General features: G+C 42.1%; 1 protein-coding gene and 1 long non-coding RNA gene across 4 annotated transcripts in view; one reads left to right on the top strand and one right to left on the bottom strand.

Annotated features, from left to right (window-relative positions):
* The window catches only part of LOC129179652 (rho GTPase-activating protein 6-like), a 70,301-nt gene extending 61,216 nt beyond the window's left edge, over positions 1-9,085 (top strand). For 2 of the 3 annotated variants that reach the window (XM_054773145.1, XM_054773162.1), the window contains 12 exons: positions 672-743; positions 2,127-2,275; positions 2,418-2,546; positions 2,634-2,829; positions 2,942-2,997; positions 4,011-4,161; positions 4,234-4,382; positions 4,689-4,868; positions 5,478-5,569; positions 5,645-5,820; positions 5,922-6,005; positions 6,677-9,085. In XM_054773145.1, the coding sequence (XP_054629120.1) occupies positions 672-743; positions 2,127-2,275; positions 2,418-2,546; positions 2,634-2,829; positions 2,942-2,997; positions 4,011-4,161; positions 4,234-4,382; positions 4,689-4,868; positions 5,478-5,569; positions 5,645-5,820; positions 5,922-6,005; positions 6,677-7,248 (2,006 nt within the window). In that variant the 3' untranslated portion in view covers positions 7,249-9,085. The remainder of the gene's footprint in view (positions 1-671; positions 744-2,126; positions 2,276-2,417; positions 2,547-2,633; positions 2,830-2,941; positions 2,998-4,010; positions 4,162-4,233; positions 4,383-4,688; positions 4,869-5,477; positions 5,570-5,644; positions 5,821-5,921; positions 6,006-6,676) is intronic. The other variant, XM_054773152.1, reaches the window with a different exon arrangement.
* LOC129179666 (uncharacterized) lies at positions 447-12,462 on the bottom strand. The gene is made up of 4 exons (XR_008570028.1): positions 12,154-12,462; positions 11,985-12,077; positions 1,647-1,783; positions 447-1,177 (listed from the first exon to the last, which is right to left on the bottom strand). It is a non-coding gene; the product is annotated as an uncharacterized LOC129179666 (long non-coding RNA).
* Positions 12,463-16,053: the final 3,591 nt, after the last annotated feature.

Raw genomic sequence — 16,053 nt, 5'->3', positions numbered from 1 at the left:
TTACATGATATATAAACAGTCATGACAAAATCTTTGAAAGACAAGATAGTGTCAGGATGCCATGGAGCCGTTTTTGCGTAGAATCAGCTGAGACACTGACCAAGGGTGACCATCGGTCCCCAAATTGAACACCTTTCGAACGCCAGATCCTAACTTTAGAAAAACCTATGTAAAATACTCAGTTTGTCATATCACTGTCAATTTTTAAATAGGATTAGGTCAAAATTCAAGCTGTGCCCCCTTTTGTTTTCCAGTGCATAACACCAAACCAGTTATTTTGAAGGATCATTTTCATTTTTTTTTAAACCGTAGCACTTCGACAGATGCTGAGTGTTGAGGAAAACATTTCAGCTTGTTAGCTTTCAAAAGAGCCCAAAGCCATGCCTCTACTCCAAACAGCCTTACATTTAATTAGGCTATGCATTTTTAGCAGATTTAGCCAAATAAATGTCGGAATGGTAAGGGGCTTATTCTTGAAACACATGTTGAAATTAAAACGGCGATATTTTAATCTGTGTAGTAAAAAAACAAGACGCTTGAGATTTTTGTGCATCCTCCGGCTCAGGTCTGCATTCTTTAGTCATTTTACAAATATCTGAATACAACAGCAACACTGGACAAAGATATCTTGTTGTCCAGATGGTGAGTTTTTGTCTTTTGTTCCTGCACAGACGGACAGAAGAGGAAGAAGTCGCTAAGGAGGAAGCTGGATTCTTTAGCCAAAGAGAAGAGTAAAGACAAAGGTATGCCATGGTCTTTTAACAAATATGTGGTGGGGGTTTTCTTAAGTCAGCCCCTACCTTCCTCTGGCGAGGCAGTCTTCAGGTGCAAGTGAGCAGAGATGCTATAAAAATAAAGTGTGTGTTTAGAGTTTGTATTTATACTAAGTGGGGGGACTGCACGCTGAGCACAGCATTATTTGGCTGCAGAACATACGGGTCTTTTAGACGGCCAGACGGAGATTGAAGGTGGAGATAATGTGAAACAGCCTTTCCTTATCAAACTTGTGAGTCTGTGCTCTGATCTTAGTGAAGGCACGTTGAAATTTAAGAATGCATGCAACGATGCACTTAGCGGACTGCGTTGATGCTGTCAGGACTCCAGCAGGACAGAGTCAGGTTCTGCACGCTATCTGGCGTTGCACAATCGTAGGCTGCGACAACCCTTAATGCATCACCTGAAAGGGAAAAGTAGTAACTGAGAGCACATTTACACAACAATCACACTGTAAAATTTACAGGTACATACAGGTGATTGTTTTCAGGATTTAGATGGAAACAACAGGGATGTTTACTGTGGCAAAGTGAACTGTACACTGCACTGCAGACGTCTTCGTTAGGAAGAAGAAGAAGAAAATAAAGTGATAATAATAATGTATTGGATTATATTTATATAGTGCAAAAGGGGAACATTCTGGTAGTTATGACTCTTTTGAGCAACTGGCAAATTTAAATCAGGGAAGGCAAAACCTGACTCATTCCCTCTCAAGTTTTAGCACACTTGTCAGTGAAGACATTGCCTAAGAGGAGGCTCTGGCATGGTTTGATTGATGTGGTCTTGGCATGGATGGATCATGTGCATCATGCAGCCCAGATGGTGCTTTTGTGCATACGTGCAGATCTGCGTGTGCCGGACCTTGTGTTTACCAGATGTGCATGCCGCTGTGAGTTTGCAGAGTAAATCTGCTGTGCAGCCATGTTTGTGGTCGTGTTGAGCTACAAGCCTTTTAGTTGTGGTTATGGGATGCAGCTGTCTTTCCTTTCCCTATTTTCTTACTGCCGTCCTGCAAAAGTCAAAAAGAAGACATCCAATCAGAACTTGACATTGATTGTGGGTGAGGGCCGATAAAGTTTTGCTATTTTGGTCAAAGGCACCACAATTGGTGGTAAGTATATTGTCATTTTTTTAACCCAAATTACTTTCTGTGATGTCTTTACAATTCACATCTGTGGTAGTACTGTTGTAAGATTTTATGAGTAGCACATAAAAAAGCTTCTACCGAGCCAATGTAGTGTTCCAACAGAGTTTGTTTTTTCCCTTTCCAGCTGCTAAAGCATTGCATGATTTTTGTTGCGTGACCTTGAAATCCACACTCACAGCTTCATTTTTGTTTTTTTATCTCCTAGAGGGTGTCCCTCAAGCCTTCAGTATACCACTCTCGCAGGTCATTGCGAACGACAGGACGCACAGGCAGCGCCAGGACGGCTATCGCCAGGATCCGCCACAGCGAGAGGAGCACAAGGACTCCTCTGACCTTGTCTCCTCCATCCTACAGGTCAAGATGCATGCACACCTAACCATCATATCGTTCTAAATGAACCAATATCGTCCTTGAATCCTAGCCATACGAATTGAATCGTTACCAAAACGAATTGTTACACCCCTATTGCCAAGTCAAATTGTTGCATCATCAACAGTTTGCCACCAAGCGGCCGTCGAATAAGGAACTCTCAAGCAGCAACTCCTCATTGAGCTCCACATCGGAGACAGCCAATGAGTCAACGTCGCCCAACACACCTGAGGCTGCACCACGAGTGCGCAGACGGGTGAGGTGGTCGGGTGTACTTTAAAAGGGGTTAGATGTGTTCTCTGTCCTTGGAGTTCTCCAATGAAAATGCTCGTTTTGGCCCCAGGGTGGGATGTCAGTGGATTCGATCACTGACCTGGATGACAACCAGTCCCGCCTGCTGGAGGCGCTGCAGCTCTCGCTGCCTGCAGAGACACCAAATAAGAAGGAGAAACAAAGGGACAAACGGTTGAGCCTCAACCCAATATACCGGCAGGTGCCTCGTGTGGTCGACAGCTGCTGCCAACACATTGAGAAATACGGTAGGCTGCACACACTCATTGTGTCATAAACAGAGGCTTCATTTCTGCAATACCTTGAATTATGCCGCAATTATAGTAATGTGTTGGCTTTCATCCCCTTTTTAACACTTAGGTTTGCAGACGGTCGGAATTTTCAGAGTTGGAAGTTCCAAGAAAAGAGTTCGACAGGTTAGTGTTGCTTTATGCATGATTTCTAATGAATGCAAAAGGTGTTGAAAAAAATGCCTTTACAATGAAGAAGCTCAGTTTTGATTGATATTGCCAGAAAGGTATTCCAGTGATTATTGTTTTTTAATTAGTCTTAGTTCTTTAAGAAATCAGCTTGCAAATTCATTAATCATGATTAATCACCATTTACAACTATGTCTGAAAAATACTCATTTTCAATGTATTTTATTAACAGCGACGTACATTACAGGACACTATTATAAGTATTTAACATATTGTATGTTTACCAACAGCTCCAAATGAACCTTAAATCAAGCTTAAGCACACTACACACCATGATGTGATTTGTCTTGTCTCTGGCAACGTCTGTTGCAATTCATCTGAACTACACTGTAGCCTGGAGTTACAGGTATTAAGCACAGTATTGGAATTTTTGAGCTTCTTAACGTTTTTATTTAAACTGTTTTGGATACCGCTCTTTTATCTTAGACAAACGAATTAGGCCGTCTTAGCCATTGCTCGTTGTTGTGTGAAAAATAAGAGATTGCTCGAATGAACCTTAGTAGTTGTTCACTGACGTACAGTAGTGGTGGTGTTTGGAGTTTGGAGTGCCCGTCAGTGCATATTGCTTCTGTGTGTTGGAGAATGAGGAAGTGTTTTTCAGAGGATGAACGGAGGGACGTGCATGCGAGTTGGCAATACGTCTATGGTGTTGGAATTGAGCACGGCTGTTGATGTGTTAAAGAATAACGTTTTTTTCTTAATGTGTCGGACTCTGTGTGCCTCTGAGACTTCACTTGCCTCTGTCCGCCATCATAACACAGATGTCGCTTGCTTGATGTGCATGCGTTCATCTAATATTTTAGTTAGCTCATTTAGCTATATGAGATGATTATAATTATGTGGTGTACCAGTTGTTGCTGGAATACCCACTAACAGAATATTTAGAAACATGCACTTTTACACACTTTATAAAAATCCATCATATCGTTGACTTTTTGTTCCCGCTTCAGTTGCGTGAGGAGTTTGACCGCGGCTTTGATGTCCAATTAGATGAGGAGCACAGCGTCCACGACGTGGCCGCCTTGCTGAAGGAGTTCCTCAGGGACATGCCTGACCCACTCCTCACCAAAGAGCTGTACACCGCCTTCATAAACACTACATGTACGCTTTCATGTTACGTTAATCCTATTCAAGGACACCTCAGCTTGTCATCTGACCTTGTTGCTGTTGCAGTGTTGGATCCAGATGAGCAGCAGATTGTCACCCAGCTACTGGTCTACCTGCTCCCAGCATGCAACAGTGACACTCTTCATCGCCTCCTGGAATTCCTGTCCACCGTGGCTGACCACGCCCATGACCGGCAGGGCAAGGATGGACAAGAGGTGAACTCTCGTCACTCACAGACAATGCAAACACACGAACAGCCTCCATAGCTGCTGCTGTTTAGGTCAGAGAGAGGACGTTAGTATTTTGAGTGACGTTCCATGTCTTATTTGGGTTGGAAAGGAGAAAGGGAAGAAACCCCAGGCTCAAAACGTCAGGTTTGGACAGCTTAAATGATGACTCTTGAAACTTGGCATGGTTATTGTGCCATAGCACCATCAATCACCCAAACCCAATCAGGATGTCACACCATGCTAGACAACTCGAACCAAGCCGCGCCGACCAGTTTGTCTTGCTCATTACAGATCACAGGGAACAAGATGACCTCCTTGAACCTTGCCACCATCTTTGGTCCCAACCTACTCCATAAACTCAAGTCCTCGGATAAGGAGTTCAGTGTTCAAAGCTTCGCGAGAGCCGAGGAAAGCACGGCCGTCATCGCCGCGCTGCAGAGGATGATCGCCAGCTACCAGACACTCTTCATGGTCAGTCAGATCTCATTTTCACTCTTTATGTCAGCTGGTGCACTCTCACATATTTGTGCAGACAGAAACAGACGTGTCTTGTCAGTAAGTGCATGGTGCCAAATGTCTGACAAAAACATCAAGAAACATTCGCCCAGACACTTGAAGGCCTTCTTTCCAAAATAAAAAAGGAAAATTCAGGCAAGAAATCCCTCGTGTGGAGTCAGAAGAGGTCACGATTTCGCACGGATTACCTTCTTCTTCGCTTGCTTTGTTCCTGTCTCTTCTCAAGATTCTCAAACGGTGCAGACATGCAAGCTTGGGTCATTTCAGGTCCAAAACTTTAAACCATAATGTTTTGTAATCTGCCACTGCCACTCCCCTGAGGCTTACATTCCTACGGTAAGCCAATTAATCACATCAGACTTCTTTGTGTCTTGGTAAGAGGAAGGGTTTATGTTCATTTGAAATGGGGAGATGACATCTGTAAGGGCTTTCGTAAACCGGCCTGAGTCTGGCGTGATTAAAAATCTGGCAACAAAGCAGGAAATGAAGACAGACCTGCTTCAATTTGCACCATGAGCTAGGAGAATTTACATTTTGAAATAAACCAAACTGCGTTTTGTTTAGGTCCCACCTGACCTCCAAAATGAAGTTTTGATGAGTCTACTGGAGACCGATCCCGATGTGGTGGACTACCTCCTGAGGCGAAAAGCATCACAGTGAGTTTCGCAAAAAACATCATTTTCTCCTCCCGTTTCATCCACTCTTTCAGCCTAATTTCGTTTTCCCTGCAGGAGTCCCGATCTCCACCAGTCTGAGGATCCATTCACTCTGAGCGAGCGCCACTCCTCCAGCGACTCCAACAAAGCGTCCAGCGGGGAGGTGTCCCCCTACGACAACAATTCCCCCGTCCTGAGCGAACGGCGAGGGGAGGCAGGAAAGCCGGGAGCAGACAGCTGGGTTGCACCAGGTGAGCTGAAAATCTATTTTTGGACCAAACGTCTGACTTGCCTTTAATGCTGAGGGTGCCATGTCCGTCATTTGACCTTGTTTCCTGTTTGCTTCCTTTAGACAGTATATCGGAGGAGCACGCTAACATTTGGGGAACATGGCACGCGACTCTGAAACCAACACTCCAAGACCAAACATACACAGGTGGGCAGATTTCAACAATAACAGTGGTCTTGGCCTTGGTGCTTCAACCTGTGTAAGCCATAGTTCCACCACACCTGGACGGTCAATATCACATTTTTTTGTGAATGTGTGAAAAGCGATTGTTGTAGACCTGTAGACAAAGCAACATATTAGCTGTAGTTGTGCTTCAGCAAAATAAGCAAGCATTGCAAATGGACAAAAATGAAGAATGAAAAGAAAATTTCTCGTCAGTGGGACAAAATAAAAAAGACTAATTGAAATTACAGGCATACAGTCTTACGTCACGCAAAAGACAAGTCAAACCAGTTTGTGACCTGAAAACAGTTTACAAATGGAAAAATAAAATAAATGTAAATAAAATATCAATTAGGCTGCACGGTGGTCTCGTGGTTAGCATGTTGGCCACACAGTCACAAGCAGGGGATCGGGAAGACCTGGGTTCGAAGGTGTAGGACCACAACTCCTCCCAGTCTTAGTGTAAGGAACCAATAGGAGGAGGGCATTGGCACACCAATTCCACTTGTTAGTTCGCTGACGAAGCTCTTCGGATGAGGAGCGAAACGTCCGACACCTTCTTCACAGAAGTACAGATGACGTCTCAAGAAGCCTTTCCCTCGTTATACTGTTCACGACAATCTTGAATTAACTTCTCGCAAATGTTCTGTTACTAGGGTCCCATGGCAACATGTCGGAGGGAAGCTCCCGCAGCTCACAGGAGGGACTTGATGGACTCCATGGTGACAGCAGACACCAGCCGATGGCACAAACGACGGGAGCAGCACCTTGCATTGCTGAGTGCAGACCCCACCCGCCGGTGACCCGCATGTGCACCAGCCCTCATGTGAACACGAGGCGGCCGCACCTGCAGCCGACCATCAGTCTTGCGTCTGCAACATTGCTTGTGAACCGAACAGAGGGGATCCAGCATGGAGCCAGCCCGACGTCTGGACCGAAGGGCAGGGGGAACGCTAAGGAGGGCGGTTCTGCCATTGTCACCGGAAGCCGCTGCCCTCCTCCTTATAACGCTCATCACCGACTGGCCGCTTGTCAGAGTTCACCTCAGCTTGCAGCAGCTCAGCAGCACCCTCTGCAGCACAGAAAGCCAAATGCAGAGCAGAAAAACTCAGATGGGACGATGACGCCGCACACCTCGGAGTGGCAGGACTGGCAGAGGGACCGGTGGCAAATCTGGCAGCTGTTGTCTTCAGACAATGCAGACACGTTGCCGGAGACGCTGGTGTGAGATCATCAAGCCCAGCTTCATGCCAGAGTTGACTCTCCCGTGACAATCACACGGCCTCATCTTTCCTTCTCGTCCATCTCTGGATCCGCCAGCATGTTCACGCCATGGCATTGTTGTTTACATGTTCAGCTGCTGCTTTCTATGAACTTTGAACCATCCATGGGCCACCACACACTTTCTTATGTTTGGATATAGTTTCTGCCTGACATGTCGGTATTGGAAAATGCCCACCAGAAATACCTCAAAAATCACCACACATCTTCAGAACATTGCCACGAATGCCATTCTGGTGTCATTCAGCCTTTTTAAAGCATCTCTTAGTGGCGAACCACAGGTAAAATGGCTGTTAAGTTAGTAAAAAAGGCAACTTTTGTGACCACTATATGCAGAATTCTTGTACGCGCCACTAAAGGGGGTCTTCAAACTGATCAAATGTTTTGATTTGCCAAATCTAACTCAGCTCTGTCATTCTTCAAGCCTTTCATGTAAATGTTAGTCTTTGTAAGACTGCCCTTTTGTCCTCGGTGTTGAATGTAATCGTAATATAAAAGCACTCGGCTGTAAGTAAACCACCTACTGCGCTATACGGTAAGTGCCAAATATGTATTGTTTTTGAATTATTTTTTTCTTCAGGATATTTGTTGGTTTCATGTCATGTATTTGTTGAGAGAGAGGGTCACAGGCAGGCCAAGGACGTTTGCGTAGCATTTAGGAACGTATTCATTTTAGCTCCCGGCTTATGGTAGTAAAATACAAACTGTGTTGCGACAGAAGAAAGAGTAGTCCAACTGTATATGACATATTGTATATGACATATACAGTGGTGTGAAAGTGTTTGCCCCCTCCTAATTTCTTATTTCTTTGCATGTGTCATACTTAATTTGTTTCTGATCAGACAAATTTAAATACTAGCCAATGACAACACAAAATGCAGTTTTTAAATGAAACCTTTTATTTTTAAAAGTGAGAAAACCTACATGGCTCTGTTTAAAAAAAAGGCATTGCCCTCTCTGTTGCATTAATTTTCATTCATTCAATTTATTCACCAAAACATACGAAAACCGAGGCAATTTTCCCGTAGGAAATAATGTAAGTCCAATTAATCTGTTCTGAACAACAAAAATACTAACAAAAAATAAAATTTTAAAAATCGGGAAAAATTATTGCTTTAAGGTGCAGAAAGTGAAATAATTATAAATGACTGGATGAAACGTATAGTTGATACAGACTTCCCGTACATGTGGACAACATTGAATAATAGCGTTTCTCACTTTGTTCAAATTGCTGCCACTCACAAACTTTCTTTGACCCCATGGCGGGTTATTTAGCAGTCGCACATTTTTATAAAGTAATGCACATGTGCACAGTGAGGGGCTGTCCACACTGAAATGTTTTCCGCTAAAAACGGCGAAGCGTTTCATCGTTTCAGCCTTTCATTCACACGGACACTGCGTCCTGGGTGGCCTGAAACGGTATTTTCAGAAAACGGCTTCCAGAGTTCCGACAAAATATCTGAATACTTCCACTGACATGACTCAACCCAGTCGACATTCTGATATTTCTTTTGCCTTGTACTCAAATGACTCAGAAGTAATTCCACTTAGTTGTCATTCTGGGCCAGCCCTGGAAAGTGGAAGACAACAGACTTCTTCTCTATAGTTTTGGTGTCACATGGTTCTGTCTGCATGTCGGTTTACAGCGCCATAAGTGTGCCTTACGTCTTACATGGTTTCCATCCGTGATCCATTCCTGTCTGCATGCAACTTTTTACTAATCAGGCAGTATGGACGCATTTTTTTTTTCACCCCGGCAAAAAAAAAAAAAAAAAAAAAGAAAAATCCCAGGAACGTTTCAAGGAACATTTCCATGTGGTCCAGGCCTGAATCAAATGCACAGGGTGCCTTGTTTGGGCACTTGATTTTGCCGAAAGATACAGTACAGGTCAAACGGACTAGTTTGTTAAGTGCAATATTGTATGAAAACCGAGGAAAAATTGTTAATTTTGGACATTGATACGGAATTGTATGAAAACTGGTGCATGCAAAACTCGAGGTTTGGCTGTATAATCAAATTACTCCAATTTGAAAAGCACCGGGGTAAAGCAGATAATGGGTTTACCATACTAAACTGTGTATTTTATCTGATATTTCTTCTACAAGAAACTAGCAATCCAGTCTAATGCTAAAACATCTAAATACACATGATTAATCTGCTTTCTAGTTACCCTATCTGACCAAAACCATGCAACGTGTGCAGTGTCGTTCAATTCCTCTCATCATTGGAGGACGCTTCATCCACATATAAGTGTGATAACATCAAGCCGCGGTTGCAGGGGGAGGTGGATTGTTTCAGCTTGAAATGGATGACGAACCAGCACTTCTAACTGAAACCCAAACCCAAGCTGGCCAAGTCCTCTCCAAAGATTTAGTAAGGGGGATATTTGCTGGCAAATATTTCACAAATTCTGAAATGGTGCATTTCTTTTACGGGATATTGTTTAAAAAAAAAAAAAAAAAAGGAAACACCAGGAAGTAGTCAAAACGTTGTGGTTAGGATCTGGCGCCATCTAGTGTCAGGTCAATTTGCTGCTTCCTTCTGTGAACACTTTCTACTCCAAGCATGCGTCTTCTTCCGTTAAAGGGAATAATTACAACTGGCTCAAGATGCAGTTTTTTTCATGCAAATAATATAAAAACACCGCCACCTGCTAGTAGATGTTCCCAATAGTTTGTTTGAAAGAACTAAGTGTACTTTTAACAATAACGAGGTAAACTGCATACAAATTAGTGTAAATTTTGAGGCGGAGTAGCTTAGCAGAAAGAGGGCGGCTATACTGCTTGCATATGTTTGAATGTTGACGCCCTCTTGGCAGCTGGAGAAATCTGCAATCGTTCCCTTTAAGAAAATGTAGGAATGAAACGCGCTGTAGCTTTTCGTTATCCCTCCACGAACCACTCAAGGTTTGGATTTTGTGAAATGTGTAGCAATTGTGCTTTGTTTCTCTGAGTGTAATGATATACAGAATGTTTTTATTGAAAACACCAAAAAAAAAGTGGAAAATGTATACATACAGTAAATACATACAAATGGTTGTCGTGTTTTCTCCCTGGTTTGAAATCCTACTGTGCCATTTTTTAGACATGAGTGGGGTGGTCCATTTTGTAATGCGATGTCTTGCTATTTGGCCTTTTTTGTACCACGTGTCATCAGTATGCTATGGTGGAATTAAATATGGTTTATAGTTGTTGGGGTGATTTATTTGGGAAGCACAGAGAACAAGGCCAAGCAAGATTACGCAACAAGATCCAACACAAGAGCTGCATAATTACGCCTTTACAACAGCAGTAATGCTCAGTTTTTATTGTGTTCGAGCAGGAGTGTCCAAACTTTTCCAGCGAGGGCCACATACTTCAAAATGAAAGGATGCAAGGGCCACTTTGATTTTGTAAACCCACCCGTGTTGATATGCCAAGAAGTTATATACTGTAGATTAAGAAAAACATGCATCTCAGCTTTGTGATATACTGTATGTGAAAAAGCATATATTAACTTTTGTCTCGTTTTTGCCATTTTTTTCCAAATAGTTCAACTTCCTTTGTAAATTTTCTTGTAATGTTATGACTATTCCCATATTATAGTGTCCACCCCACCTAATAGTCCAAAAATTACACTTTGTTTTGTTTCTCATATTACGACTTTAAAATAATTAACATTGTATTTAATATTTAAACTCTATGCTACTAAAATGTAACATTTTTTCCCCTCACATTACGAGTTCATTCTCATAAAATTGCGACTTTCTCGTTAGAGTACAATTTTTTTCTCTTAACATTTGGACTCTATGCTTGTAAAATTAGCGGACTCTGCATCAGTCCGTTGTGAAGAGGGAGCTGAAGCTCTCGGTTATGTTCCTACCCTCACCTGTGGTCATGAGCTTTGGATAGTGACCGAAAGGACAAGATCGCAGGTACAAGCGGCCGAAATAAGTTGTCTCCGTAGGGTGGCTGGACTCTCCCTTAAAGACAGGGTGAGAAGCACTGTCATCCGGGACAAAACGCATTGAGAGGAGCCAGATGAGGTGGCTCAGGCATCTGGTCAGGATGCCTCCCTCGGGATCCGCTGGGTGGAGCTCGACAAAGTGGCTGGGGAGATGGAAGTCTGGGCTTCCCTGGATACACCGGAAGAAGATCGATGGATTCTTGTAAAATTACAGCTGTTTTTTTTGTTTTCAAATTTCTGCTGTTTTTTTTTTCCCCCAATTTTCCATCTTCAACTTTCTTGTAAATTTTGTCGTCATAATTACGACCTTATTTCCATAATATAACTTTTTCACCCAACCTAATTTTCCAAAAATTACAACTCTATTATGTTTCGCTTATTTCTCATAATATGACTTTTGTGGTTCAAATTTATGCTACTAAAATTATTATTTTTCCTCCTATTACGTTATTCTTGTAAAACTGACTTTTTCTCATTAGATTCCGACTTAATTCTTAATATTTTGACTTTATTCTTGTAAAATTGCTGCTTATTTATCAAATTCCCAGGTTTTTTTCCCCCCTTAGTCTTTTTGTTCAATTCTATTTTTAAAATGTCCCCAAAAATGGTAAATACGTACAGTATCCTAGATCAAGCTATTTTAGAGCTATTTTGTGGTTCAGTGCAACCAAGAGTTAATCGCTGTGCTGCTAAATACAATGGCACAACTTCTTTAACGTGGAAGGGCTTTGGGTCACCTGGTTTCCCCGGAGATGTTGAGATGAATCGTCTTGTTTTAGCAGACATTTCCTTTGTACATGTCCACACGTGCCCAAACAATGCTGTCAGAACTGAGAAAATAAGACATATGAAATACCGTATATGACTATACAACCCTTGAAATAACACATAATTCACATACAACACCTTTTTTGGCCACATCAACTCCTGAGGAATAAGGCTGAAATCCGAACTACTTCAAATTGCACTTCTAGTGAATTCTCTCAGGCACGTCAGACATCCATCATCTCGTGTTGCTCTTTGTGCCACGCCTAATTATCCCCCAGCCACGTCATAACGGAACAAACAAATGAGTTCCCATCTTGTTTACATACTCCTACATAATACCTCATTAGCCACATCAACTCCAGAGGAATAAAGTTGAAATATTATTTGAAGACCACTTCAGACTTATGACTTCTCTGACACGCCAGGTGTCCATCATCTTGTGTTACTGTGTGCCACGCCTACTCCATCCCCCCAGCAACGTCATAAACAGAAAAAAAAGATAAGTTCCTCTTTTTTTAAACATAATTTCACTAAATGAAAATAAAACTTACATTTGCTGTAAAGTATTATTTATTACGGTCTCATGTATTTAAATGTATTAATGTCATTTAAAAAAAAACGGAAGTGTAAATTCCCGTGATGTGCAGTGTGCCACGCCTACTCTATCCCCTCAACAACGTCATAAAAAAAAAAAAAAAAGAGTTCCCACTTGTTTACATGGTTTTAATAAAACACACATTTGCTGAAAAGTATTACTTATTATGGTCTTATGTAGTTACATGTATTAATTTGCCTTTTAATTGAACTGTAAACCAATGAATTAAATATGAGAGTTGCTTCTCAGCTACACATGGTACCTTCACGAGCTCGTTTTCGCACTCACATTGTTGGTCACGGAGATAGTTCTGTCATTTTCTGGACTACCATCTTTGCTGGAAGCCCTTCTGATGAATTGTGATGACTGAAGCTTTTGTCACACTGTTCAGATTTCACTGGAAGAAAGCCCACTTCGAAATGGAAATTTGTGGAACTTGGCATCTTAACAAAGTTACTTTATTTCAAATTGCCCATCTCTGATGCCTTCAGTTTTCATCAAGCATTGTTCACAGAAAATTCAAAGAAAACCTTACCTTTATCCCACTATGTTAAAAACACAGTGAAGATGCCCACCATAATGTGTCTTTCTTCGGCCTTTGCACAAAACTTGTAGAAATGCCAACTGTGACGACAACGTCATAGCCAAGACTTCATACCCACACCGCAAAAACGAGAGCGTCTAGGCTTAATTGGTTGCATAAAGACCAAGCCAGGTGAAACCAATCCCGCATCAGTGCACGCATGAGGCTTCCTTAAAGGAAAACTGCACTTTTGGAGGGAATTTGTGCCCATTCACAATCCTTACGTGAAACAGTGTGTACAGCTGAAAGAGCTGCCAAGAGCTGCCCGCCCGTAAGATGCATTAATGTCGAATAAAGTGAGCGAGAATAACCAAGCTATCCCGGCTTAATCCCTTATCCCAGTTTCATGCACCGCGGCCCTGGAGGGTTTAAGGTGTTCATGCATGTCAGGAAACAAAAACAAGCAGATTTCAGCATCTTATTGCATCTACGCAAGGCATGTTTGGCTTGCACACTTAGAAACACATGGTTGCACTCACGATGAAAGGAATGTGCTCACACAAGGACTTCATTAGCCGCTTCACTCGTTGGTGTTGCTTTATGAATGCCCCCAAAACTGGCCTGCAGTTTGAAACGTTGGGGGGGAATCTGACAGAGTCTCTTACTTTCACTTCATATTTACGCGATGTGGGTGATTGGGGCCGCACAGTTAGGAGATCTGTCAGATGTGGGTTGAATCTCCGTTGGGCATCTCTGTGTGGAGTTTGCATGTGGGTTTTCTCTGGGTGCTCCGGTTTTCTCGCATGTTCCAAAAACATGCATTGGCGACTCTAAATTGTCCATAGGTATGAATGTGAGCGTGAATAGTTGTTTGTCTACATGTACCCTGCGATTGACTGGCGACCGGTCCAGGGTGTACCCCGCTTCTCACCCAAAGTCAGCTGGGATCTGCTCCATCATAACCTCACGACCCTAGGGAGGATAAGCGGCATAGAAAGTGGATGGATGAATGGATGGATGGGTGATCTTTGGGGAGAGACAGTATTTGAACTGTTTGTAATCAAACTTGAGATCCATTTTTTTACAACAGGGAAGCTGAAGCCTATCCCAGCCGGCTTTGGGCGAAATGCAGACTCACTGTGGTTGCTGAGAAGGAATGGATCCCAACATTTTAGTTCCAGGAACATTTGGTAAAAAAGGGACTGACGTCTGTTTTTCTCAATCGTTGTTTTCCAAGCAGCATTAAATTTGATGCCATGCTGCGGCAGAACGAGTAATAGCAGTGGCCAGCAGAGGCTGCCATTCACCCTACTTCCTCTAACACAACCGCTCATGCCTCGTCACTGCCATGAAGTTGTAACCGATAACAAACTACCGTAAATTGTAAGTCAAACCCAGGACGTTGATATTGAAAAGCAACAACCCTGGAGGGGTGGGGGAGTAATTATTTGTGTTTTTCAGGGTTCAGGGTTGTTGACATAAAGATTGACATGAAGGGGAAATCTGAAGAATGACATGTTTTACTTTTAATGCATGTTTTTCTTAGGGCTGTCAAAAATAGCGCGTCAACGGCGGTAACTAATTTATTTCACTGTTAAATCTTTCAGCGTAATTAAAGCATAGGCCTTAGGGCGAGCCGCATCTCACTGTTATGACGACAGTCGGCAGCACCGTGTAGTTCCCCACAGAGTCACACAGAGTCTGAGCTCTTTTATAACTTTAATCTAACCTGAACACATAAGCAGCGGTGCAACTCCAACTGCATAAATGTATTTGCAACTCACAAACGCGTCTTTTGTCACTTTGTCGTCGGAACAACGCTTCCTCATTGTCACTACACGATCGCGAGATGCATTCAGGGACAGTCCGAACATCACAAAAACATCTTTATTATGCCTCTAAATAAACAGAAAGACAAAAAATAATAAGTGGATATTCTTATCACTCACTTTGTAACTCTAAACGCGGAGCTACAATTTGTTGCATTTAAGTATGCTCGTAAATCCCAGAAAATACATCATAAATGTGAATTCCGCTTAAATGACGTGATGTGTTTGAACGCAACCCCTCTTTGCTCATAATAAAGCAGTTGAGGTGTGATTCAAATGTTCTGCTACTATTAAAGAAACTAGTTTGGTAAATAGATTTTTTAAGATGTGTGGTATCTTTTAGCTTTATTGAAATTTTCAGTTCATCTGGAGCTGTTAATACATGCAAATATATATATAATCCATGAATCTTTCTTTCAATAAAATACAGTAAAAATGGGCATATTTTGGAGCATCATTTCAAATGTTGATTAATCATGATTAATTCCTTTTAAACCCAGGATTAATCTGATTAAAATTTTTAACCATTTGACAGCAATAGTGGTTCTACATTGTAAAATTATTTTCAATAGCAAAACTTAATGGCAGTGTTCTGGCTCCATAAATACACAGAGGGGGAAAAATGATTTCATCCCGGCCAGATTTTGCTTGTTTACCCCCTTATAAAAACATAAACAACCCATACTTTTTGGTAGATTTTTTTAACAAAGGCAGAATATCATCCAAAAAAAATCCTGAAAGGAATTTGTATTTGACTGAGTGAAACAAGCACTTCAAAATGTCCGAGTCGTGTCATTCCGTGGTTGTGCAGAGTAATACGTGGCCAGAGTTATATACTGGTGCATCACTTTTGTTCTTTTTAGTTAACTTTAACCTCCATTACGTCCCCCAAGGCAGTGAGGCAGACTCATCTGGTGGCAGCGCATAAAAGAAAGTGAAAGTGAAATTAGAGGTCATTGGAGAAATCAACATTGGCCGCATGCCCGGTCCAAACTGCGACCATTAGAAAGGATTAAGGTGGTCTTCTTGAACACTTCTCCTGTAAAATGAACAGTGATTATTTAGCATTGTAGTGGTCTTATTATTGACAC

This window comes from Dunckerocampus dactyliophorus, chromosome 1 (genome assembly GCF_027744805.1).
Source record: "Dunckerocampus dactyliophorus isolate RoL2022-P2 chromosome 1, RoL_Ddac_1.1, whole genome shotgun sequence".
NCBI classification, from domain to species: Eukaryota; Metazoa; Chordata; class Actinopteri; order Syngnathiformes; family Syngnathidae; genus Dunckerocampus; species Dunckerocampus dactyliophorus.
Note: the sequence above shows the minus strand (reverse complement) of the source record. Positions and strands in the feature narration are given on the sequence as shown.